At 39.9% G+C, this 27,077-nt stretch overlaps 1 protein-coding gene across 1 annotated transcript in view; it reads right to left on the reverse strand.

Moving 5' to 3' along the window:
* The window catches only part of Camk4 (calcium/calmodulin dependent protein kinase IV), a 220,829-nt gene extending 194,065 nt beyond the window's left edge, over positions 1 to 26,764 (reverse strand). The window contains exon 1 of the mRNA XM_027400689.2: positions 26,550 to 26,764. Within this exon, the coding sequence (XP_027256490.1) occupies positions 26,550 to 26,698 (149 nt within the window). The 5' untranslated portion in view covers positions 26,699 to 26,764. The remainder of the gene's footprint in view (positions 1 to 26,549) is intronic.
* Positions 26,765 to 27,077: the final 313 nt, after the last annotated feature.

Raw genomic sequence — 27,077 nt, forward strand, 5'->3', positions numbered from 1 at the left:
AGATTTACAAAAAGTACTAAGAGTTCCCTCCGGTTTTTAGCATGTGCACTTCATGTGTTTTATTTTGTGTTTGCCTGTATGCACATATGTGCACAACATGCTTCCATGGTATCCAAGGTGGTGAGAATAGATGTCAGATCTCCTGGAAGTGGAGTTAAGGATAGTTATGAGCCACCATGTAGGTGCTGGGACCTGAAGCTAGATCCTCTGCATGAGCAACAAATGCTCATAACTGCTGAGTTGCTTTGTTTTTTAGCCCATCATCTCATGTAGAATTAATAATTCTGTGCTCATCTGTTCTTGAAAACCCTTAAGCTGTATGAGGTTGGACTTTATTCCAACTCACTGGCCAAGGTCACCTTCTAGGTTTAATTTCATGTATGATGAGGAAAGTAATGGGAATCTAACTGATCTATGTTTTCATGGCTATGCACACAAACTGGAATTCAGATTATCTAGCTAACTTTAATCCAACCAGTTATTTTAAAATAGCATCTTCAGATTCAACCAGTATTTTTGTAACTAGCTCAAAGATTAAATTTTGTTTCCCTCTATGTCACCTAATAAAAGACTTTAATTTGGTCTTTGGTTCCAAAGGGATACAGAATCATCATGAAAGTTACATGGCAGCTAAAGGAGGGGTCTAAGAACTTGCATTCTTAATCTGTGGCATGAAGAAGACTGGGAACTGATTTTGGAGATCACTGCATTGTGGGTTCTATTTGGGAATATTTGAGGTGCATGCCAAAGTGTGTGCTATATTTGTGGCAAATTCATTTAGTAAAGTTTATTTTGTTGTACTGATATTCCTTCTGTGGCTTTTGTTCATTATATACATTTACTTAGTGTACAATGTATAGAATGCTAACCCCATCAACTAAATGGTCCATTGCTCATTTCTTTGGTTTTAATATCAGGCAGTGTGCTGATAGTATATTTCCAATAAGGATTTCTCTTAAAGTGTGCTTGTTTGTTGTTCCTGGCTATGTTTTTCATGTTTTTACAAATACCCTTCATATTTTCATGTTTATTATTTAGCCTAGCTGGGATGTCAGTAATGATGACGGATACATTTGAACTCATGATCTTCATGTGTCTTCCCCTGACTGCAAGTCCAAGCGTAGATGATATACTCCCAATATCTGCTGTTTTCTCAATGTAATTATCAATGTTATTGTTAAACTGCTGAATAGAAGATAATATAAGAAACATTAAATTCCTCATGTGTGTATTCAAAAAAAATTTGCTTCCTAAACCCATTTTATGTAGTCACACTACCCATACCAAGTAATTAGGGTGGCCCAGAAAAAGGAAGCAGCTTTGGGGACAGTGCAGAGATATAAAATACTGCTGGTGAACTGTTGGTGATGGTCACCCAGGTCTCTAATGCTCCACTCCTTTTCAGGTAAGTTTATCTATGCACAAGGTGACTTGCTTCTGGGCACAGTCCTTGGTCACATCTAGATTCTTGAGCACAAGATATCGCTGATGGATAAGGAGAGAGAATATCAGCTTTGCTTGATCTAATAATATGTCATGACAATAAGAAGGTTTATGAACTAACTCCAGAGGAAATAGCTCTCACTTGTAAGAGAAGCATAGCCTATTACCAAGCCCCAAGGAGAGCAAGGCCAATTGGACAGTGTGAGAGAAAACCAAAGTAACACAAAAGCAGACTCTCTTTCAGAACTCATTGTGTCATGTTCTTTTCATTTGTCTTCCCAGGGTTTCAAAAATGTGGTAAGTGTAACAAAGTTATGGCCTGTCATAATAAAAAGCAAAAGTAACATGAGGTGTAAAATGGTGATTCTGCTCCATTTTACCAGCTGGCTCCTCCAGAACACCTCCAAAGAGCAGTACACATTTCACAGGCCTAACAGTTCGTTTCTGCCAAGCAAATTTAATGGCTTTGAGCAAATACAAAGATCATTCACAAAGACTTTATAATTATTTATTTATCTAAAAATGTTTCTCCTCCGTCAACATGTATTAAATCTCTACAGAATGAAGATGAAGAATGTGACCCCTAAAAGGCTTATGATTTGGAAGCAAAGAAAAGGGCTACATATAAGACACTAACACTGAAGCAAGAGGCAAAATGGATGATCCATGACTAGATTCAATCCAGTCTCCTTGGTCACAGTTTAATCCAGGGTTTCCCAGGTGTATCCAGAGAAGCACTAGCTAGCTATCCTAAGAAAAACAATAAAACACCCTCAATCAAGTCACTCTGAGAAACAGTTACGAGCCAAAATAAAAGACAGTTGATAACCTGAAAGACAGAAAAATACAAGAGCCAGACAAATGTAACAGTTTTCCAATTTATCTAACTTCATATCCTTTGCTCTTAGTTATTAATATCTGTGACATCTACTTGGATGAATTAAATGACATGTCACTTGATTAAACATTTAGTCCTCATGTTCCTGCAGATATTTATAAATATGTTTAAGATCTACAGAAGGCAATGCTAATAAAAGATACTGTTCCCTGTTATCTGAGTAGGTCTTGTCCAATCAGTTGATAGACCTCAATGGCAAAACTGAGGTATGGCTAAGGAAGAAGAAATTTCACCTCGAGATCGCAGCATGAGTTCCTGCTGAAGATTACCGGCAGCAGCCTGTCCTAAAGACTGTAGGCTTCCAGACTCCATGAGTACACACGCCAATCCTTGGACATAAGCAAATCATATATTCATTTGTTTATAAATATAGAATGACATATGCAACATCCATAGTGAATTTATAAATTTGAGTTGCATCAATACTTTTAAAAATAAATATAAAAGGTAAAGAATTCATATCTAACTTAGGTGTTATACTTTAAATTAATAATGGATGAGTATGGAGGTATATATATATATATATATATATATATATATATATATATATATACATTTACAATGTATATATCTTAGATGCATATATTTTTAATCTATATATCAACTGCTTCTGTTCTCTGATAAAACATACCAAGGAACTAATATTTTATATAACCTTCTTTAGGAACTACCATAAATTCCTATCTTCTACAAGAAGCAAATACTATCTTCAACAGCTACCTTTATAATCAGACTCAGGGACTATGTGCCCCAAATTCACTATTTAAGGGCTATGATAAGAGGTATCCTTGTAGGTACGCTTAGGATCTTTTCTACCATCTCCCACACTCAAAAACTGCTAGAATCCTAAAACACGGCCTTGCTATGAATTGAAAATGCTACCCAACAATGGTTCTCTATTGGAATTTGCTTGGATGTATCAATTAGCACTGAGACCAAGCCCTTTGCCCAGGCCAAGATGATGGGTAAAAGAAGTCCCTGTTGTCCTTGACAGTGGTGGATAGAATCCAGTATTGAGGTTTAAACTCCTTTATTTTTCTCCAAGGAAGGGCAAAGCCTATGTAACTTCCCATACTTCCCAAAGGTGAAGCAATGCAGAAAAGTAAATCCATGCCCTTCCAAACACCATGCCAAACATGAACCACCTCTATGCTCAGTTACACAAGCCAATAAACTGACAGTATTGTTGAAGATGATCCAAGATAAGGGCTTCTCTTGAACATGAGCACATATTTGTTAAGCTACATTTGCATCCTAACTGGTAAAAGACAACCTAGAAGAGCATAATCTGAGCATCTACAAATATAAGAAAGATTTTCTTTGGGAGATAGACTTGGCAGGACAGCAGAAGTTCTGTGTGTGAGGAGTCAGAGTAGGTCTTAGTTTCCCAGTTCTTGTGAGTACGCAGTTGATGTTTGTGTCCACATTCTCTAAACACTGATAACCCTGGGAATCTGTGCTTTTTAAACATTTTAGATACTCTTATGGATAATATGCCCACTAGTACGAGGAAATACTTCCATGCACTCAGTTTAGCTTCTAATTACTAAAGATTCTGGACTGTACACCTAGGTCTAACAATCTGTGGATTGAAGCAATGAAAACCCTGCTCTACAGTGTGGCAGGTTTCAATGAATCAAAGTCATCTGTGAAAACCACTTACCCCCCGGGGTTGGGGACATCTTTCACATGATTCAGATATGCACAACCAGCAGGAGTTTGTGTAAGTTCCACCACCAAACTATGAGTACTCAGAATCCCATTATATTACCTAAGCTAAGGCAGGAATGGACAGACAAAAGATTTTTTTAAAAATAGAAAAAGGAAAGGAAAGGAGGAAAGGAAAGAAGGAAAGGAAAGGAAAGGAAAGGAAAGGAAAGGAAAGGAAAGGAAAGGAAAGGAAAGGAAAGGAAAGGAAAGGAAAACAGGTTAGAGAATTTGGGAGGTGGGCACCAAGTAGAACAAGACTTTCAGTTTTTAATGACATTATGAAACTAGTAACAAGCTGGAAGTGGGTAGAGTAGAAGCTGAGAGGAAATAAGTGAACTGCGATGCTGTCTGGGCAGGAAGAGGAAGGCACACATGTAGCAACATGCCCATTCCCCATCACAAGCTTAGCTATAGGCCCTCACAAAAGAAAAACCACACTGTTTCCATCTTTCCTGTTATTGACAACAGTAATAAACATAACTATTTGAGCCAGAAGTAGTGGTACATGCCTTTAATCCAGCACTCAGGAGGCAGAGGCAGGGAGATCTCTGAGTTTGAGGCCAGCCTGGTCTACATAGTGAGTGCCAAGACAGCCAGGGCTACACAGAGAAACCCTGTCTCAAAAATCTAAAAACAAACAAACAAATGTTTTATCAGGTAAAGTAGTTTAAACTTTACTTGCCAACATATCACCCTAGACAATGACACACTGGGCCTAGGAAGAAAAGAAAAGAATATGCATGTCCTAACTGTCTGAGGAGGGAATTTCAGCTGAGGAAGCCACAGATCAGACTGGCCTGCGTGAACATGTCAGTGAGGTACTGTCTTGTTTGTTGAATGTCATCTAAAGCCTAGCCCACTGTGAACAGTACCATTCTTTCCGAAAGTTGCCCTAGGTCACATAATTATTATGCTATAAATAAAATTATAAATATATAGTTGGGGGATCAATATTGCCTGACCTTAGGAACAAATACATATAGTACATTTATACTAAATTATTATACTATACTATAAATAAAATTATAAATATATAGTTGGAGGATCAATATTGTCTCAAATAAAAGAAAACAAAGTTGATTTCATGACTCATACAAGCCCCATGAAAGTATTACTGCTTATAATCTTGTAACATAATATTAACTAATATATTACTGCATATAAATATTATAGCAGTGTATTAGTCAATCCATCTGTTTTAATGTTCAATTTGCTAAAATGGGGAAGAACATTCAAGAAAAGATTTAGTTTTATTTTAATGTAGATATTCTTTTGAAAACTGGTAGGCCACTTAGGTGTTTGACTAGTTTCTTCAGTTGAATTGTATAAATTTAGTATCTCAGTCCAAATCACTCCAGACTGGAACAAAATGCAGGATGTCAGGCATCCAGGATTCTGAGCTGGGATGCAAGAACATCTGGGTGACAAGGACTCCCCAGTGGGAACACTGTCCAGAATGGGAACAAGGTCATATGCCAGATGTTGGCGTGTGTTTAATGATATTTATTGCAGTTTCGACATCCTTGCTTGCCCCAAAATGAACACAATACATAAAACAGAAGACAGTGTACATTTTACCATCAGAATCTGTAGCAGCTTCTTGTAGATACAAAATTTTGTATTCTGAAATAATTTAGGAAAGCTGTAGGAGGAAAAGATGGGAATGGTTTAAATCCAAATTTCTGAAAACAGCATTTGTGAGGAAAAACTGTGCCAGAGTCCAAGTGCATAAGACCCAGATTCCAGCAGGCTTTATTTAGCCAGAATTCCTCTTATCCCTGATATCTTAGGAACTTTGCAGCCACTGTCCACGCTCCTTAGAAATAAATTACCACTTGTTCATGCTATAGTCAGAGTTGAGCCCATTGTCTATCTGCTCAGCTACCAGACTCCAAACAGTGATCTCTGTGCCTATCTCAGTGGGTCTGGAAAAGCCTCTTACCACACTTTAAATATTTTTAGTTAAAATACACTAGGGACTATGAAGACATATAGGAACTAGAAATCTTATATGAGTCCAACTGTTAAAGCAGACAGGCTCTGGCAGCAGACAGAAGAGAATATATATATTTGCCTGCCTCTAAGTCAAACAGGGTTTCCTAAGATGATACCATATATCTTATCCTGAGGAAGAGAAAGATACAAAGATACTTATAAAGCAGGGTCTGGATTCTCTCTCTCTCTCTCTCTCTCTCTCTCTCTCTCTCTCTCTCTCTCTCTCTCTCCCTCTCTCCATCTGTCTCTGTCTCTGTCTCTCTGTCTCTGTCTCTCTCTCTCACACACACATACACATACATATACACACATACATACACATATGTGCATTGCTTGGAGATATGGAATGATAGAGAGGCTGTACTCTACCATGAGACAGCATGAACTATCCTTAATGCGGAAAATAGCAAGAAGAGCTGAATACCAAGCTGACAATGCAAGTATGGTGTGAGAGAAACTGGAAGAGCAGAGAAGCTGGTTGTGAAAGGGGATCCCCAAACCACCTGGGGTCAAAGAATCTGAAGCTGTGAAGTGACATAACCAAACCTGACCTGGGGAACATTATCTGGCAAGCAGAGTGGGAAGCTTCAAAATCTGGGAAAGAGCTCCAAATAACTGGACTAAAAGATCTCATAAGCATAACAAAGAGGCAAGTGGATTAAAATGGACTGGAGATGGAAATTACACATGGCAACATTTACTGCATGTGAGAAACTGTACCAAGAACATTCTGATGCATGAACTCACTGAATGTACACAATAACCTCATGATACCATAACTCTGGCAAGGTTCAAAAGAGTATGTGACTTGCCCAGTCTGATACACCTATTCAGTAAGAGGATTTGTGTTATTAGTAGGAAGACAGGAGAAATCCAGAACACTTCTCATGATTCTAGATGGAAAGTAAAGTAGGTGGCAATTATGGAGATGGTACACAGTAGAAGAACTGGTATGGTTGAGACTATTGCTTGGGAACGAGAGAAGATAAGAGTTGGTGTTGAATAGCCTGCATCTAAGTTGCTTTGTCTTCCAATGGATAGCTGCAGCAGACCAATCTGAACATGGGCAAAGTTCCTGCTTTAAGTTGTACAGCTGAGTCACATAGGCAGAGAGTAACTACTGCAAGTTGATATTCCCCAATCAAGGCAAAACAGACTTCAAGACTCCATACCTTCCCTTAAAACATCATCTTCAAAAGTTCCAAGGAAGTAGTAGATTCTAGGGGCAATAACTTAAATCTTCTCACTGGTACTGCAACTATTTCTTTTCTTCTTGTTGTAACAAAATATTCAATAAAGGAAACTCAAAATAAGAGTTTACTTTGGCTCACAGTTGTGGGAGGTGAGAAAACATGGCAACGGGGGCATCATTGCACACACAGTCAGAAAGCTTGGAGAGATGAACACTGATGCTCAGCTCTCTTCTCATTTTGTTTTGGTTTGGTTTGGTTCAGGACCCAGTCCATGGGATGGTGTCACCCACAATGTCTCCCATCATTAGTTAAAATTTTCTGGAAAATACTATCATAGACACATCCTGAAATGTATCCCCATGGTGATTTTAAATCCAGTCACATTGACAATGAAGATTAATTAGGGTAAACCACCAATGGAATGGTTCATTGGTGATGATATGTTTTATAACTTTTTAAGGTGACTTAAGATATTCAGTTATATATAATGTATGTATATACATGATCTTATAATTCATAAAGTGATACTTCACAATTTCTTACGCAGCAAATACGCATAGTTTAAGCAGCTACTCTCCTTCCAGGAAGTGGATCTGAACTTCCCTTTCACTCTAAATGCTACACTAAATAAAAAAGGAATAAGTAGTGACCAGACATTAGGCAAATCCAGCAAACTATGCAGGTTATTTCTGTGACTGGAGATACCATGTCCCCTGAGAGAAGACCCACAAGAAGGGCCCTTCACTTCTGTGACACTCTTTTCCAAAGCTCAAGACCCCAGTTTATTGTGTAGAGCAACAGACAAGTCCAAATTTAGAGCTACTATATAGTAGTTTGTCCAGCATTGCTTGACACTAAAAATTTCATAAGGAAAGTAGAACTGCAGAGGACATGACAACAAAATGCAATACAGTTGTCTAGACTGTATTTTTGAAGAAAAGACGGAAAAAATCAGGGAAACACAAATGTCTGAAGTTTAGTTATTAGTAAAGAAAATCATTATTATTCAAATAAAAATATGTAGGATTCATATAACTTTTTCCTTAACAAATAAGAACATAATTTTACAAACAGCCACATAATTTACTCTTTTTCAAAATTCATAATAATATTGTAAAAGGGGCATGAATATTTACATTTTACAGACTATATATACACATATACATATGTATGTCTCTGTCAATTCTAGAGTTTATGTATTATCCTTCTGAGGTCTTTGATGGAGTTGAAGACAGATAGTTATGGTTATGGTTTTCCTTAGTTATGATAAAAGATAGGGTACACATAAAACTTTAGACTCCCAAAGATAGATGATAGAATATTTTCTTTAAATTTTGCCAAATGTTAATGAACTAAATATTGTTAACTATAGTTCTTACTTGATAACTGCTTGTTATATATAATTTTATTGCTAAAGTTAAAATGTTTTTATTTAGACAGAAAAGAAGAGGTGATGGGGGATGTCCTTCTGTATATATGTTTTTCTTATTGATTGATGAATAAAACACTGATTGGTTAATAGAGGCAGGAAGATAGGCAGGGCTAGAAGACCAGGAGAATTCTGGGGAGAGAAGGCAGAGAGGTACTGTGAGGAAATGCCATGTAAAGACCAGGAGGATAGGATGCACTAGGCATTGTCTGGTAAGATAAGGCCATGTAGAAATACATAGATGTGTAGTTATGGGTTAATAATTAAGGCAGAGCTAGCCAATAAGAAGCCCTAGCTATCAGCCAACAACTTAATAATTAATATATGTCCCTGTGTGTGTTTTGGGGGCTGAAAAGGGTGGCAGGACTTGGCAACACAAGAAACTCAATCAACATATATATATATATATATATAATATATATATATATATATATATATATTATCCTGTTTTAATTTGAGATTCACTAAAAACAGACATTTAGTAGGTATTTTTACACTATCAGAACTCCCCCAGGAAGTCTGAGATCATCTATTGGAGTTCCTGGTTTATTTTGTGTGGTCTGAAGCCTCACTTTTTAGTCTTGCAACTGCCCTACAGCCAACACAGGTATAGAGCATGGGAACAGAAGACATCTTGGGAGCCTGTGTTATGGAATACCGTAACTCCTCTTTACAGATGGTGACTTGAGGTGAGGCAGCTCCTGGTTACCTGCTTTCCACACCCTTCTTTTCCTAGTCAGGCTATCTCATTATGAGACATATGAGCATATGTCTCAAGTTTAAGTCATTGGTTTTCTTCCATGGCACAAAGAAATCCCTCCACCAAAAAGTGAACACAAGTAAATGCAGCTTCTAAAGAAATATCTGATAAGATTGGAAACCAAGCTTGAGTCCCCCTTTTAAGTACTAAGTTAGAGAAAAACAATTCCTAGGTCTACCCACTAGTTAACAGGATTGCCAAGTGTAAAAAAGTCTCTTTTACATTACTTATCTTTATTAATGCCCAGAGACCACCAATACTGCTTATTATACATGGGGTTAAAAACAAAGATCCTCCAATGCTTTCCAAGGCTCTCATTCTTATTTCCGAACTAAAGGTGAGCTGTAGCTATTCTAATTCTTGCTACTTAACTTGCTAGTGAAGGATGCATCATTATAAATAAAAAATTAATGAATCTTTGATAAAGTGTTAGTGCAAATAAGATCTCAAAGCAACAAGAAAATTAATATTTTCTAATTTTAACATCATTCTCAGAAAGCTGTAAAAAAAATCATATAGAAGGAACTACCTACAACAGTTATTTTAAACCACCCCAACTGTCCATTTTTTAACCTGCAGAAGTGGAAAACCTTAAGGTTATACTGCTTATTCTTTTCCATATATGAAATGCAAAGAGCAGTGGTCACCCTTTCAGAAATACTGAATAATGAATGTACTTCCACTGGGAAAACAGGAGTTGAGATCCTCAGAGAGCTTGCACTCCCAGACAGCTCATTCAGAAGCTGCAATAGCAATCACCAACACATTTCCAGAGCTTTGGAGTCGTTAGACATAGTTGACAGATCATGCAGCCAATCAATAATCCCTGAACCTTTATAGTAAAAAAAAAAAAAAAGGTCCAGAATTAACACCAATAATATGCAATACACAGTGGGTGGTAGTGTATTGTAACTAGTACACTGACATCACTCATTTACCATCTCCTGTTAACAGATGACGTTGAGACTCCATGAAATCTTGCCTGAAATGACACTGTTCATATGTGGCTGAATTAGAGCCCATCGCAGGTCTTCTTTCTAATGCTGAAGACTGTTGTTTTCACTGATTTCAGAATTCCTACAACCTCACAACTGACATCTGTTTCCTTGACTCATCTCATGCTCTTTCAATGCCATATCAGAAGCAGAAATACCAGCTTCAGTGCTGTGTGTTAGCTATTCATTTACATAAGATGTCTGAATCTTATTCGTGGCAATTTACAATATGAGATATAAAACTGGTAGCAACAGTCAGAGAAGGCTAGAGAGAGAGACAGGGAGAGAAAACCACCAGGAGAAAAATTTTCTCTAGGACCAAGAAAAATGTTGGTAGCTAGCCCTCAGTTGACCAAAAGCAGACCAGAGTTTGGATGTTTCGAAATTGCCTATGAAATAGGTGGGTGAACATGTAGTTGGGGACCAGAAGAACACTGGGTTCTCAGCTCTGAAAGAGGTGCCCAAAAAGATCATGTGATCTGAGCCAGAATGTTGGATCCAAGTCCTGATGGGAACATATGATACTCACGATGGGCCAAGTTTCATTTTTTTTAATAGCTGAGCTTTTAGTTGGCACCAGAAAAATCCCGTGCCAGCTGCTGAGGAAATAATATACCAGGAGCTGGCAGGCAACAGCGCTTGCAAAGCCAACAGGTACGGATGCACAGTGTGATACTCAAGAAGAAACAGAGGGAATGTGACCACAGAAGTGTTCTCATCTAGGGTCCTCAAATGTGGCAGAGGGCTTCTCTTAACAAAAAGCAAAAAAATAAAGACAAATGTAAGGAAGCGATTAACTCAGATCCAGCCCTAGTTACCCTAGATACAGCATATAAGAGACTGTAGCCATAAGGAAGTGGGTTTCTAGCCTGCCTTCCCTAATATCAAAGGAAAGGGCAGGTTTCAGAGGGAGGAGGGGTTCAGGGATACCTTAGTCTGCCTCAGCTGCCATCACAAATATCACAGATGGAATGGCATAAACAACAGGCATTTTCTTCTGTGGTTCTGGAAAGTAGAACCTGTTAATGACTGCCATCTTGGCTCTTGTAAGGCTTGGCTTGCAGATGTCTGTCTTGTCACTGTGTCCTCAAATGACAGGGAGAGGAAAGGGCACATGAGTTCTCTTGTTCCCAGCATGAGGGCCTATCCTCAACACCCTGTATAACATGAATTATGTATCATAGGGTCATGTACAGGTATACAAACACTGAGGCCTATGGCTCCAACATGTGTGGAGAAATAAAAACACCCACTCTGCAACATGAGGAGACACATAGATAATGAAAGGAACTTGGGCCCTGGAGGAATGGAGAGGATAAAGAGAATCAGAGGGGCCAGTGAGGTACCTGTGAGATGAGATGTAACTGGATTGAAAAAAAAAAAAAAACAAAAACAAAAACCAAGAAGCATGCCTAACCAAGGGTGGCCTCCTTTGTCCCTTGGGATCTATTCATCCCGCAAATAATTTTTTTCACCAGTTTCTGGTTGTCAAAATAAAAGTGGGAACACTCAAGTTTTCAGAATAATTTTAAACTGCATTAAAATCATGAAGATGAAGCTAATGATTGTACTTGAATGTTGAGGGCTAATTTAATTCTTTGAAGAAGTACCGACCCAATGCCTTTTAAATAATATCTCCCAATCTCTACAGACATAGAATAGATTATGTTCTTTTCTTCTTTGAGGCCCTTTCATGGGCTATGCTTTCTCCTACTGTGGTTGGAGAATGTGTCACAAAAACATGTGTTGTAGGACATTGCTAACTGGTCATAGAGTCACAAACCAGTGTAAGCCACGCTTTGTTAAGAATTCACTTTAAATGCAAACCTGAAAGGGATGGGGAAAGCCAGGAAATATTCCTTCTTGCTAAATTCACCTTAGAAATACACCATTGGAGCATTGTGTAGTACACTAAAAGGCACAAAATTTATCAAATTTAAGTCAGAAAGCACAAAATCAGTATAAAACTATTCAAGGGTCCTCCAACATTCTGTAAGACTTTGGAGTTTCCAGACATACTTACTCTAAGAGCCACTCTGTTTCCCAACACAAGAAAACAACCAAGGTCACCATGTAAAAGGACATAGTTACTCTGAAATTTCAAAGAGGGGGTCTTATGGGACACCATAGACTGGTAGGCTGAGCTTCTCTGCCTCCCAACACAAGTATACAACAATGGTCACCCGTAGAAGACCATTATTACTCTGACTTTTCAAAGAGGGGATCCTGCAGGTTGATATGGATCAGAGCCCCTTAGGTTCAGAGGATTAAGCTGTGGAAATCCTATTGGTACAGATGGTTCACTGCTCCACAAATCTTTAGTAAGTGTTCTCTATGTGCTGGGTATTGTGCTAGGTGCTGGAGACACAGCAATGAATAGGGAGACAGACTAGAGGCTAGACACACAGCAGCCTATATTCCTGAGAAGAGACAGGCAAATGAACATTGAAAGGAGATCTGAGAGTTGGGAGAAGGGAAACCATAATCAAAATAATATATTTCACTGTTCTGGACTAGCAAGAGGTTGCCATAAGGAAAATTTCATGAAAAGAGATTCAAATATGGTCTCTTTCCTGAAACTCCCTACCAAATTCCTGTATCATATGTGTTTCATATGATATTCCAGAAACATTTCCTAAGCACTTAAATGGAGCAGGAGTTAGGCTGAATGACTGATGTGGTAGTGCGAATAAAAGATGGCAAATAATAGAAGTTCTCTGCCCAATGAGCAGACACTGGTGACAAAGAGACAGACCATTGACTGCATCCACATAAACACTATAGGTAAGAACTCAGAAAACTGTGTGATGCCACAGAAGTGGTGGAAGCTTTCCACCTGGGAAGCATGGCAATTGTTGTAGAGGGGCAATCAAGAGAAGTACATTTCAGGCCCAAACTGTTCCATGCACATAACACAGAAATACAAAGCTCATGACAGATCCATTCAGCCAAAGTTTAAATAAACTGCTTCCAGTTCTGACCTTCAAGTCCCTCATCTGTAAGATGATACTGGTGGCAAGCGTTCTGTAGTGGTATCAGAAGCATATAAAAGACAATAAAATCATGTCAAGATCCTGGTTAATATCTAATACTGGTTATGAGAAAGAGAAATGGTGGTAAACAAGGCCAGGAGGCAAGCTGAAGTCTGACCACTGAAAAGACTCTGGACCTGGTAAGATCCAAATCCTGCCCACATTCAATGTGAAACCACCATCCTCTATTTCCATATCTACCCCCATCTAGAGAATGGTATTTAGTCCACATAGTAGGCACAGAACTACGTGTTTTACACATACAATCTAAGTTAATTGTCATAGCAAGGCTGAACCCTTCTCTGAGAGGTGACACTGAGGACCAGTTTTATATCCAAAGAAGCATAACTGTCAGGTAGCAATTCTATCCTGCTTGTCACTGTCTTGGTCCCTATCATCAGTCCTTTTCCACTTTACCTACTCAGCCGTCCAGAATCGTCTCTTGGAGCAGCGCCTCAGAGCCATCCTAAGTAGCTGCCTGTGTAACCATCTGCTTTGAGGATCTCAGCTTCTGCCAGCCTGTGCTGTGGACAGCACTCTCAAGACAGGCCTGCCACTCCACGGCCTCTGCATCTCAATGGTTTACAGAGCGGTATTGGTTTTCTGGGACGGATGGATGATCTCCCCAGATTTCCACTCCACTAAAAGGCACACACTAGAATGAAAAGCTTGTGTTTTAAGTTCACCTCTGGCTGCAGGCTGCATGCAGGCAAGCACAAGCTTACCCCTTTGAATATTTTAATTAGCTTGCATGTTCACATTAAAGGAAGAAGGACAGGAGGGGTCCAAAATCCCCAAGGAGTCACTGAAACTGTGTCCTCTACAGAAGAAATCTCTAGAGGTGTGTTATGACTGAACATTCCAGAACAGACTGATTTATTGAATCGTGTGTTTTGAATTTGATAAGTCTATCTTCTCAGTGATTGTCATGACAGGGAGATTTGGAAATAATAAAAGAATCACTAGAATAAGTAGAAATATACCTACATCCTGATCAAGAATGGTAGGAAGGTAAGAAGGTAGAAAAGCAGGGAACAGGTCTGGGAGGGGTTAGAGAGACCAGTAGGGCAAATATGATCAAAATACATTGTATGCATGTATGAAATCATCCAAGAATTTAAAATGTTACATTAAAAAGGAATTAACTTCAACCAATGCCGTAATTAAAGAATTACTCTGTATAGCTGTTGAAGTCCTAAATTCCACAGACTCCCTTAGTAACAACTGTCCATTTAAGACCATGCAACAAGGAAGGTAGACCAAGCTAAGAATTGCAAGATGCTGATCAAATATCTCCACTGAACAATACACAGGACTTAAAGTAGGGAGAAATCATTCAGATGCTGTCTGCCTTGTAGGTGACAACAAATGTGTGGCCATGATTTTAAGTTTGCCCTCTCCTTTCCTCCATGTTTTGGTTTTTAACAGTCAATTTGTGTCTACAGACATGGCATAAGTCAATCTGCTATAACTCTCCTTTTATTTTTCATAGAAAACATTCATACTGCTTAATTGTTCAGCCATAAAGCCTTGAAGCATGACTTACTTACTGTCCAGGTGACGACCATGCACTTTTTAGCAGTGCTAAACTTAATATCCTGATACTAGTGCCTGCAATTCTCTAAGCACTGCTCAGGAACATTTCTGGGGAACATTCAGGCCAATCCCTTGAGCTGCCAAAGCCAGGTGAGAGCAAAATTTTTCATGAATCAAGTCATTTAATCAACACCCAGGTTCTTGCAAACGAACAAAAGAACCTTTCTCCTTTTATTCCCTCATCAAAACTCGATCGTCATTGTCATTACTGAATTAATTTATCCTCCACCTGACGTGCAAGCTGTAGTCCTTCACTCTTTTTGTTTTCTTCTCTGAGTTTGTTTTTTTTTATTACAATGGCAGTAGATTCTTATCAAAACCTCATCGGGTAAAAACGCACAACAAGCACACATAGGTGCCCACTTCCTCCTTCTGTACAAAAACACACCTTGCAAAATAGCATTTCTTTTTTGTACACATTTTGGTCTGTTGATGTACTTTAAATCTGCTCTCCTGAAGTGGAGTGTTTTTTAAATGCAAATAAAGAACTTTATTTGGTGTCTGCTTACAACTATAATTCATTTGTTCATCATCCAATAAAATGTTTTGGGGCATAGGTTCCCAAATTACATATACTATTCACCTATGACTGGCAAGTATGCAATTAAAATTTAACTTGCCTTCCAAAATATCGAAATGTTAAAAATAAAAGCAAAACTTAGAAAAATAAGCAGGTACATCCACTAATACTTTACAGTCAATTTTATTACACAATCCAAGACAAGAACTCCCAACTTAGAGACCACTGCTTTACTTAGTGTTGTCTTACTCAGTTCAACCGCAAAGCCTATTCAAAATAAGGAGTAAGTAATTCTATTTTACAAGATTACCAATGTAGCAGCTGTGGAGATACCTCGGTGGGTCAAGTATCTGTCGGACAAGCATGAGAGCCTGAGTTTGAATCCATCTCCAGCATCTACATGGAAAAGCCAGGTGTGGTCACCCAAGTCTGTAGCCCCACTGCTGGGGAAGTGGAGACAGAGTAGCTCTGGGAGTTTGCTGACTATGCAATGTACCTGACTGGTGAGTGCCAGGTTCTGATAGGGTGGAGAGTCATCAAGGATGGCATCTAACATGCATACATGTACACAAACACACACACTTAAAAAAAAAAGATTAGTTATTTGAATAGGGTCTCGATATAAAGGACCTTCATTAGACCATCCTGAGATTAACACAGAGTATACAGAAGATATAGTTAATATATAGTTGGTACATGTCAGTAAGTAGGGACAATTAAAATGTATTAGAGGTGGGGGTTGGGAGATGGTTCAGCAGTTAAGACCTCATGCTGTTCTTCTAGGGGACCTGTATTCAATTCTCAGCACCCACGTGGTGGCTCACACTCATCTGTAACTCCAGTTCAATGCATCTGATGCTCTCTTCTGACCTCCACAGGCATCACACACACAGGTGGTACACAGACATATATATTGACCAATACTTATATACATAAAATAATTTTTTAATTAAAAAAGGAAAATGTATTGTTAGAGATAAATATTTTCTCAGTGGTTTATGTAGAATTTTGTTACTTATCACATCAAATGTAACAGAAGAATGAGCAGCGTGAACCCTATTTAATTATTATCTACAAAACAAACCCCCCCCCTTTTTTTATTTTTCAGGACAGAGTTTCTCTGTGAAACAGCACTGGCTATCCTGGAATTCACTCTGTAGACCAGTCTGGCCTCAAACTTGGGAGATTCGCCTGCCTCTGCCTCCTGGAGGGCTGGGATTAAAGGTGTGCACCAACACCACCTGGCTCAAAAAACTCTTATTAAATAGTCTTTGGATGTGAACAAATGGCTATTTCTACTTCCTAATATTTATTAACTATGTATTAAGTAACTCTTCTATAAAGAATTAAGTTAAATACATGTTGAGTAAAGCTTTGTGGTTTCAAAAGCTTTAGGGGAGGTAGCTTTGGTCATCAAAATTAATTAGAAGAAACAGGAATGACAATAAATAAAAAACAGACAGATGAACTAGCCAAGAGGCTACACAGGTAAGAACAATCGCTACAGCCACATCAGTCATACTAGAAATAGAATGTGTGTATCTTCAAAAGTAGGCTTACATATTGAAAACTAATATTGTGTTGGTGCTTTTAAAGTGAACCAGAAATTCAACAAAGTTCCTTAAACAGAAGAAAGATTGGTGCCATTTTAATACCAAATGCTCAAGTAACTGAAATGAAACTTGGATAGTGTAGGTCAAAAAACTACAAACGAAGTCTAGCAACTTTTTGATATTTCTGAGCATAGCTTTTACACTTCAAAATAGTTTTTAATAACAAAGACTAGTTTGTGAGGCTAGCCATGATGACACATGCCTATAATCCCAGCACTCAGGAGGCAGAGGCTGGAAGGTCTCTGTGAGTTCCAGGACAGCCATAGCTACACATGTTCTCCTGCCTATCCATATAAAAACAATTAGTTGGACCATGTTCCATCTTCTTATGTAGCAAGCCTACTGAGCCTAGACTTATTAAGCAAAAAGAAAGTTTAAACCTTATACAATGTAAGAACCAAATTAATGATACATCCATTAGAAATTCTGACAGCCCTCTCCAGCACAATTATAGTATACTTATTAAACATAGCAGGCTATGTAAAAATAATTTTATTATTTATTATTTATTCAATTCATATCTATCTTGAATTAGATTTATTGCTGCTGTCTTATTACCAGTAAAGCATATACTTGAAACCCTTTCACTATGACAACGCACATAGCCAGTATACATTACCTAGGACATCATTATTCAAAAGGTCAGATCTCTAACCAAAATAACTTTAGGAGGCATGGAATTAAAGAGTAATCAATCAAAACACATGAGCACCAATCTCCTTTCAGCTGTTCAATCATCCTGATTGCCTTGGGAAGAAAAACCTTTATGTGTACTATGGTTTTACCCACTACTAATCTCTGCCAATTTCTCTTCTAATGAAGGAAATGATCTTTGAGCTTGTGGGCCTTCAGCTAACAAACACTACTAGCTACTGTTTAATATTAATGCTCTGCTTTGGTTTTCAACTTGTTTTTATAATTGCTTCTTATATATGGTTTGGTCTATTATTTCAATGTGGTAAAAGTAAACATTCTTGCAAACAAATTTTCCAAGCCAAAAAAAAATCATTTAAACAAAAACATTTAGTAAGATACAGACAGTGTGCACTGGCAACAGGAACTGTTGGTTGCAACAGATACTCCTTGTTGCTTCTAAATGTCTATAAAACTCAATAAAATTTGTGCACAAGACTAGCTTCAAGCTTCTGAGACAGTATAGTCAGTGTGGGAAGGAGGCCACATTTGACAATATGAAGATACATTTTTGGTCATCACAACATGGGAGGAAGTTTTCTGCCAGTGGGTAGAGGCTAGACATACTGCTAAACATCTAGCAATGCACAGGATAGCCTTACAACAAAGAATGATATATCTGGCACGGAATTAGAATGGAGCCCACATTGAGAGGTCCTTTACAGATTTTCCCTTACCCACCATTAAAAATCATGAAGAGATTATCCTCTCCTCATTTCATCTCTGCAGCTGATGACAAAGGGAAATCCTGATCTGAGCCTTTCTATATTATGCCAGCCACAGCTATGGCTGTCCATTTGCAGTCAGAATGAAGACAATGGACCATATCAAAGGGTCAGTGTTCTTTATGCATTAATTCTATGCCATTAACACTTTGACTTCACTTCCTAATTGAGCCACTGGAGCCATCAATCTGCAGATGCTCCAGTAATATAAGAAAAGACAGCTAAGGCAGACATTGATAGAAATTACAGTCATAATTTCACTCTTTGGATTTCAAGAAAAGTTGATCTTTGTCCTGGATGGTACGGTTCCTTGACTCAGTTAAATAACAATATTTTTCATAATAAGTCTAACCTTGGGATTTTTCAAAAGTCAACATTCTTTTTAATACATATCTTCCTCAGCAGTTTTTTTTTAATGAAAAACTACTTCTCAGCCAGTGAAAATAAAATGAATATATAGCGAGGAGAAAGAAAAAGCATAAACAAAAAATTAAGAAGCAGTGGTTGAAACAATTTACTTGGCTAACACTCAATACTTTGCTTTCAAATGCATTACTGCAAACACTAACCCTACATGTATCTCTGAGGTTAAACCGTTCACAAGAAGATTCTTTGAAGCTGTTTTGTGGTTGCCCACCTCTCTTCTCCCTTCACCTCATCTCCAGAAAGGGTTAAAGGCAGACAACACCTGTACAGTTTTTTAACCTCATACATTAACAGTTTCATAGTGTGTAGTTAAAAGCAGAGATGCTATCACAGCCTTCAACTGACTGGAGGCGCTGTCCAGGGAGCTTATTTCCACATACTTCAGAGGCTGAACTAGCCCAAAGGCAGCTCATGCCCTCAAAGTCATCCTGACTTAACTCCTAAGTCATATTGTACTGTGATGAGTGAAACGGAAGCGTCTTCATTTCAGAACCACAGAAATGTGCCATTATTGTCAGGGCACAGGGGTAGTATTCAGCAACACATCCACTGTAGAAAAGGGAAGCCAAAGCTGGGTGGGATTGGGGTCTGGCTTATATACATTTTACGAGAAAGATAACTTACAATTTTCTCCTTTTCCTTTTTCCTATAAGTACTAGAATGAAGCCCCATCACAAACAAAAGGGTTGTGGCACAGACCTGTAATTCCTGTTCTCAAGAGGCAGAAGGATATTGCATTGAACACTAGCATTGACTTGTTTCACAAACAAATACCAAGAAGAATCAAGATTGAAAAGGAAAAAAAGGAGAGAGGGAGAGAAAGAATAAAAGAAGAGGAAATGCCCATGACTGATCTGCTTCATTACACTGAGTCAGGATATATATATATATATTTTAAATTAGACACAATCTTATTTTACATATCAATCCCAGTTCCCTCTCCCTCCCATCCTCCCATGCTCCCCACTGATTCCCCCATCCCATCCCCATCCACTCCCCAGGAAGGGTGAGGCCTTCCATGAGGGATCATTTGGAGCAGGGCCTAGACCCTCTCCTGTGTATCTAGGCTAAAAGAGTATCCCTCCATGGGAAATGGGATCCCAAAGTCCGTTCTTACACTAGCGATACATCCTGGTTCCACTGCCAGAGGCCCCACAGACTGCCCAGTGCTACTAGCTGATACCCACATTCAGGAGACCTGGTTTGGTCCTATGTTGGTTCCTCAGCTGTCAGACTGGGGTACATGAGCTCCTACTTGCTCCGGTCAGCTGTTTCAGTGGGTTTTCCCAGCCTGGTCTTGACCCCTTTGTTCGTCACTCCTTCCTCTCTGAAACTGGATTCCAGGAGTTTGGCTCAGTGCTTAGCTATGGATCTCTGCTTCTGCTTCCATCAGCTACTGGATGAAGGTTCTAGGATAGCGTTTAAGGTAGTCATCATTCTCATTATAGGGGAAGGGTATTTCAGGTAGCCTCTCCACTATTGCTTAGATTCCTAGTTGGTGTCATCCTTGTGAATCTCTGTACAATTCCCTAGTGCCAGATTTCTCTTTAACCCTATAGTGGTTCCCTCTATTGATGGGACTCTTTTCTTGCTCTCCTCTATTCATCTCCCCACTCAATCCTCCTCACCCCTCAAGTTCTCCTTCCCCTTTCTCTTCTCCCCTACTCTATCTCCTACCTCCTTCCCCCTCCTCCATGCTCCCAATTTGTTCAGGGGCTCTTGTCCCTCTCCCCTTCACTGGGGGACCATGTATGTCTCTCTTACAGTCTTCCTTTTTTCCTAGTTTCTCTGGAGATATGGATTGTAGGCTAGTAATCCTTTGCTCTATGTCTAATATCCATAAATGAGTGAGTTCATACCATGTTTGTCTTTCTGTGACTGGGTTACCTCACTTAGGATAGTTTCTTCTAGTTCCATCCATTTGCCTGCAAATTTCAAGATTCCAAATATGTTCATGGCAGCATTATTTGTAATATCCAGAACCTGGAAGCAACCTAGATGCCCCTCAACCAAAGAATGGATACAGAAAATGTGGTATATTTACACAATGGAGTACTACTCAGCAGAGTCAGACTCTTTTTAAAATTCTTTAAACACATTTGTTTATTTACTGGAGGTGGAGCATTTGGGTCATGGCAAGCTCATGGAGGCCAGAAGACAACTTGAGGCCTCAGACTGTCAGGTTGTTCAGCAAGGGCCTTTACCCACCAAGTATGTCCTCGGTCCCTTGAGTTGTTCTCCTTAAAATCATTTGATGAGCACCTGCTAAGTGCTATGCACCATACTAGACTATAGACTAGACTATATTATAGTCATGTGCAAAGGGCAAACCCATGGACTCTGCCTTCTGGAAGCCAAGCCAGTATTCTTTCAAAGAGCATATACAGCATGAGCTTCTATTCTCCCATTTGGTGCCTCACCTTGCTCCTGAGTCATAATCACACCAAAAACCCAAATAAAAAGGGATATGTGATCACCAACGAGGCTAAACCATCAGAGTAGACTGTAAAACAGATCTGTTGCCAGAAGTGTATAGCAGATAGGCTGTGGACCCCTAAAAGATGGTTTAAGAAAAAAAGCCTGGAACTTGAGAAGTATTAGCCAAGAGAAGACCCAAGAAGATGATTGGCCAAGAAAAAGAAGAAAGAAGGAAAACACAAAAAAGACAGAATCTAATTCCTAACCAACCATAGTGTAGACTGAATTGTCCCCTTAAAATCTGTATACTGATAACATCATGAGATATATATATATATATATATATATATATATATATATATATAATAAAATGAAATTTTCCAGGGGAATAAAGAAAATTAATGGGAGTGTGGATTGAGAAAGGGGAGATAAAAGGATATAGGGGACATGCCCAATGTGTCATAAATATATGAAAATATTCTTATATAACACAGTACTAATTACAAATTAGAAGGTTCATGTGTTGAAACTGATCCTCTGGAGTGGCAGCTGGAATATGGTCTTTGGGAAGGAATTATGTTTAGGATCAATTCCTAAAGATAGAGCTCTCAAGACAGGATGAATAATCTTACAAGAAGAGACGCCAAAGAGTTTAAATTTTTCTAATACATATGTATTATATATATGTAACATATATATTCCTCTTCCTTTCTATCTTCTGAGAATACAGCAGAAGATGGCACCACTCAAGACAGGAAGAAAGTTCTTAATGGAGTAAATAAATAGCCAGCATCTTGGTTTTGAACCCCTACCCTCCAGATCTGTGAGAAACAAATGTCTGTGGTTTAAGCCACCAAGGGATTTTGTTGTTGTAGCAAGCAGAACTAGGACAAGCCAAGAGCACTTGCTGGAGCCCTTCTAGAAAAGACCATTTGTGACTTCTTACAAGAAGCATTTGCTGGCCAGGAGTTAACATCACTGTTAGAACATAGCTCCTTCATTCTCCACGGTACTTCCCTCCATGTGTAAGCTTCCCCTGGCACAGGCCCCCTTTCTCAGCCAGTTCAGGTCCTAGGTGTCTATTGGACCTTTGAGAGATGCCAGTGTTTTTCCAAATTTTTGAAGGGAAAGTCTAATAAGGACTTGGAGGCAAAGAAAGAAAAATTATTCTCCACAAAACTGTGCCAAATGGACACTGCTCAGGGCAATGTTGCCAAATGGTCTGCAAGACACTGTGTTAAAGGATTCTGCCTCATAGTTTAATCTGGCATACTCATATTTATGTCCAAATAATAGCATTTTCTAACTGAGCTACAACTTCCTTCTTCTTCTTCTTCTTCTTCTTCTTCTTCTTCTTCTTCTTCTTCTTCTTCTTCTTCTTCTTCTTCTTCTTCTTCTTCACACGGTTTCCCTGTGACTTTGGAGGCTGTCCTGGAACTAGCTCTTGTAGACCAGGCTGGTCTCGAACTTACAGAGATCTGCCTGCCTCTGCCCCCCCCCCCCCGAGTGCTGGGATTAAAGGCGTGTGCCACCAACACCCGGCTGAGCCACAACTTCTTAGTGGGATGTCAGATCACATGAGTTCAGAAAATCTTTTGAATAAATAGAATACAATGAAACAGCATGAAACATAAAATACTGGAACATATTGTTAATAGTAAGAGTAAGCATTATTTGGTAAAATGGACCACATATCTATACAAATGACCACATATCTCATTATTTAAAATCGATTTGGATCCTAAACACCAATAGATACAAATAGATAAGACAGACAGACAAGCAGATGATATACAATAAAGTTGTCGCATAAACACATTTTTTAAATAATGAATTTAGTCTAGTTGGGTCCTAAAGATCACCGACCTAAAGCAACTACAGTAAAAATCCAGAATAACTGAACACATTTTCTTTTAGCCAAATGGTCTAACATTTGATTTTCTGGGTTTGGATGTTTGAGAACACAGCTGAGCTGTTAAAAAGTATCCTTTCAATATGGTACAAGTCTAAACAAAAGACAGGCCCAATTGAAAGCAGGATGTGGGTTTGGATGCACAAGGCCAAACCCTCACCACAGAGCAGGGCAAGCCAGGTCTTGCCTTCCCATTCACCAAACCACTGGGAGGGATGTAAGCCATAAGCAAGCTCTAGGCTCCCTCAGAAAAGCCTTCAGAATGCCACTCACTCTCTCAAATCATTGGTGGAGGACCAGCTGCTCTCTAGGCATGGGTCCCTGCATAGGTTAATGGCTAGCTCATATTTTTAAGTAGCTTTGTTGGCATATTGTGACTTTTGTAAACTTAACAAGCTCCATAAGTACCAAAATATTTTCAATTTCGATTTTTAAAAAATGATTTGCCCGACACTTACAAATAACTCGTTCATATACCTACATGTACCACCAAAGAAAGTTGTCTCCACCGTGTGCTGGATGGCTACAGATAGGTCATTCTTCACATGCTGCCTTCCATAAGCACTGTCCAGGGCAGTGGTTCTCAGCCTGTGGGCTGTGACCCCTTTGCGGGATCACATATCAGATATTTACAGTATGACTCATAACAACAGCAAAACTGCAGTTATGAAGTAGCAACAAAATTATTTTATGGTTGGGGTCACCAGAGCATGACAAACTGGATTAACAGGTCACAGCATTAGGAAAGTCGAGAAGTGCTGTCCAGGGGCTTCAGGTTTTTACAGCTTCAGGAATTTAACTCCACTTGACTTTCCAGACACACTCTCAGGTTATGGTGTCCATGTGGCCTTGAATCTAACTTTATTGAAGTCGGGAGGCACCCATTTATAACAGATAATTTTAGGAGATGAAACAAGAAGTCTGTGATTCATCTAACGGGGACTGTCTACTGTGGCGCTAACCTCAATGGCCCACCTGCACCAGGCTGCTACTGGCCGAGCATCAAACTGACAACTGTGCATGAAAGAATCAAGTGTTTTCGGCTTTAGAGTCACCACTGGCTCCCAGATTTGGTCCAAAACAGAAAGAAAAATCTTGAGATCAATTCAAGTGAGCTCAAATTGATCACTAGTGCAAAGAGCAAACAGACCTTTGTGGTTCAGTTAGTTGTGTACAAAAGTTCTGTGGCTTTCTAGTTCCACAGATTTTTAACAGTTATAGCTGGCATACCAGTTGGTTCATGCTTTAGGTTTATTTCATTGAAAAAATAATTTAGATTATGAAGTGAAAATATCCATCCGTCTTAACCAAATGGTGCGAGCCCACTGCTCATCAACACTGTCATCTACAGAGAATGGACCCAGCAAGACGCCTTGCTGCTGGAGAAGGGACGATGTGCTACTTTTAGTGCTTATGCTTTTCTTCTTAAAATTCTTCTTAAAAAAAATGTTTTAATTTGGTGACTACAGGGTAATAAAAAGACTATATAGCAGGGCAAGGCTTAGCAATTTATAGTAGTTTTATGTATAATTCCAACTGAATGCAAATTGTAGGGCCAAATTAAAACCAAGCAAACTTCAAAGACTACTTCCCAGTGAGATGCACCATTCTATGTATGTGCACACTTAGAAGCTTTGTTTCCCCTATAAATCCTCCCATTTCTCAAATCGGAGCATCTGATATGATGGCAAAGCTTATTTGTGTAATCAGGAAGCAGGAATCTGTTAGGGGCTCAGATGTGCTGTGAGACCATCCCCTCGGCGGCGTTAGCAGGCACTTCCTCCCTACCTAGTAACTTCTAAAGCACTAACTAACCAATTTTAAGATCATCAGAAGTTTAGACCACAATCCTCAGCACATCACACAAGTATGATTTCTTGAACCTTACAAAAATATCATTGCTATCTCATTCAGTCTACTGCAGCCTTCAAATGAACACCCAGAAACATGACTAAAAATGGATGTGGACATATACGTTACTCAATGCACAATTAGCTTAAGAATTTTTAAACAGTAAGAAAAACAAATGAATTTCCTTTTAAAAGTTTTACCTTTTTACACACCACTTGTACTCAGTAAAAGCAACTCAGAGCCAGCAACTCAGAGCCAGCAAATCCTTCTCACTAAGTACAGATACCCAGAATCCACTGTCATCCTCTCTTAACAGCACCAAAAGTGAAAATAAAAAAGCTGTTAGAGAAACTACTACCAGCAAAAGGAGAATGAAAATTAAACTGCAGGGGGGAAAAAGGTTACAACTTGACAGCAGTTGAAATTGTGTTCAGATTTCCTCTGATGGCAGCTTTGCATTTAAACAGTACTGAAAACCTGTCCCCCTTAGGTGCGTATGGACAACAGAAGGGGGGGGATAGAAAAATAATTATCAGTGTTTAAAGATCTGACAGCACACGGAATCGATCTCAACGTAAAACTGCTACCTGTTTAGATCTTCAAGGGGAGGATGGGGGGGCACATCTGCTTTCCCAACAGGATGGCTTTTTTGCATACACGGTTTAAATAAAACACTCGAGCACATGAAAGAAGAGCCTCAGACCTCTTCTCACTAATTACCCCTGCCTGGTCCCCCTGAACTGCTTTCTCTTTAAAGCCTCACTACTTCATTACTCTGCCTTTAACTCTCCTAAATGATTCATTCTCGCCTTCTCCTGAGCACACGCTGAGGGGAAGCTAGTATTTAGGTTAAATTTCTAGTGCCACTTGCTTTGGAGAGCTTGATGAGGGGAAGCAGGAAGAATCTAATTTAATAATTCCATCACGGTGTAGAGGGGCACACTGCAGTCCCCTGCCCAAAACTTAACTAGACATAAGTCGGTCTGACAAACTATAATCTGAGCAGAAACACTAATTAGGAAAGCAGAGTCCACGTGCGATAAGAGAGATCACCCAAGTGGCAGCCAGTTCCACACTGGGAGGGCGGGAGAGTCTAGAGGATGCTCCCGCTGCACTGGCCTAGGCGCCCCGAGGAGAACCTGGTTGCCTCGGAGTAGAGCTTAGCTCTTGCCCAGACTCTATCTAGGCAGGGGAGAGATCAAAAGCAGAGCAGGCTAGTCCGACACCCTCACCCTCGGGAGGTGTCGCAGCGAGAGGGACAACTACCATGCATGCTACAAGCGTTCCCAGACCCAGCCCGCGCCTCCACGCTCCGCCTGGTCCAGCGCCCCTCGTCTTACCGTCCCAGCTCTGACTCGACGTCGAAGAAATTGTCCAGAGCATCCCGGTTGGAGCCGTCGATCCAGTAATCCGGGACGAGGTTCCCAGACCCTGGGGCGACCAAGGTGCAGGACGAGGAGGAACAGGAGGGCACGGTGACTTTCAGCATCTTCGCCGCGGGACTCCGGAAGCCGCCGCCGCCGCCGCTGCCCGAGCCGGAGCCGCCAGCCGCCGCCTGCAACACGAGAGCGAGAGGAGGCGTCCTTCAGCGCGCACACGCCCACCGCCGCGCCGGGCTGCGGCTCGCCTCCGCGCTCGGGAGCGGGAGCGAGGGCGGGCGGAGAGCCTGAGACCGTGAGCACCAGCGCAGGGGAACCCGGAGCCACCGCCAGCCGGCAGAAACCAGGCAGGGCGCCGCAGAGCTCAGGCTCCCTCCCCCTCGCTCTTGCCGCCCCACCTCCGCGCCTCCCTCCCGCCTGCCCTGCCAGCCCCCTCCCTGGTCTCCTCTCCCAGGCTGTGGCTGCTGCCGGCCACCTATCGCGTTTGCA

The sequence above is a fragment of the Cricetulus griseus genome, chromosome 2 (assembly GCF_003668045.3).
Source record: "Cricetulus griseus strain 17A/GY chromosome 2, alternate assembly CriGri-PICRH-1.0, whole genome shotgun sequence".
NCBI lineage: Eukaryota > Metazoa > Chordata > Mammalia > Rodentia > Cricetidae > Cricetulus > Cricetulus griseus.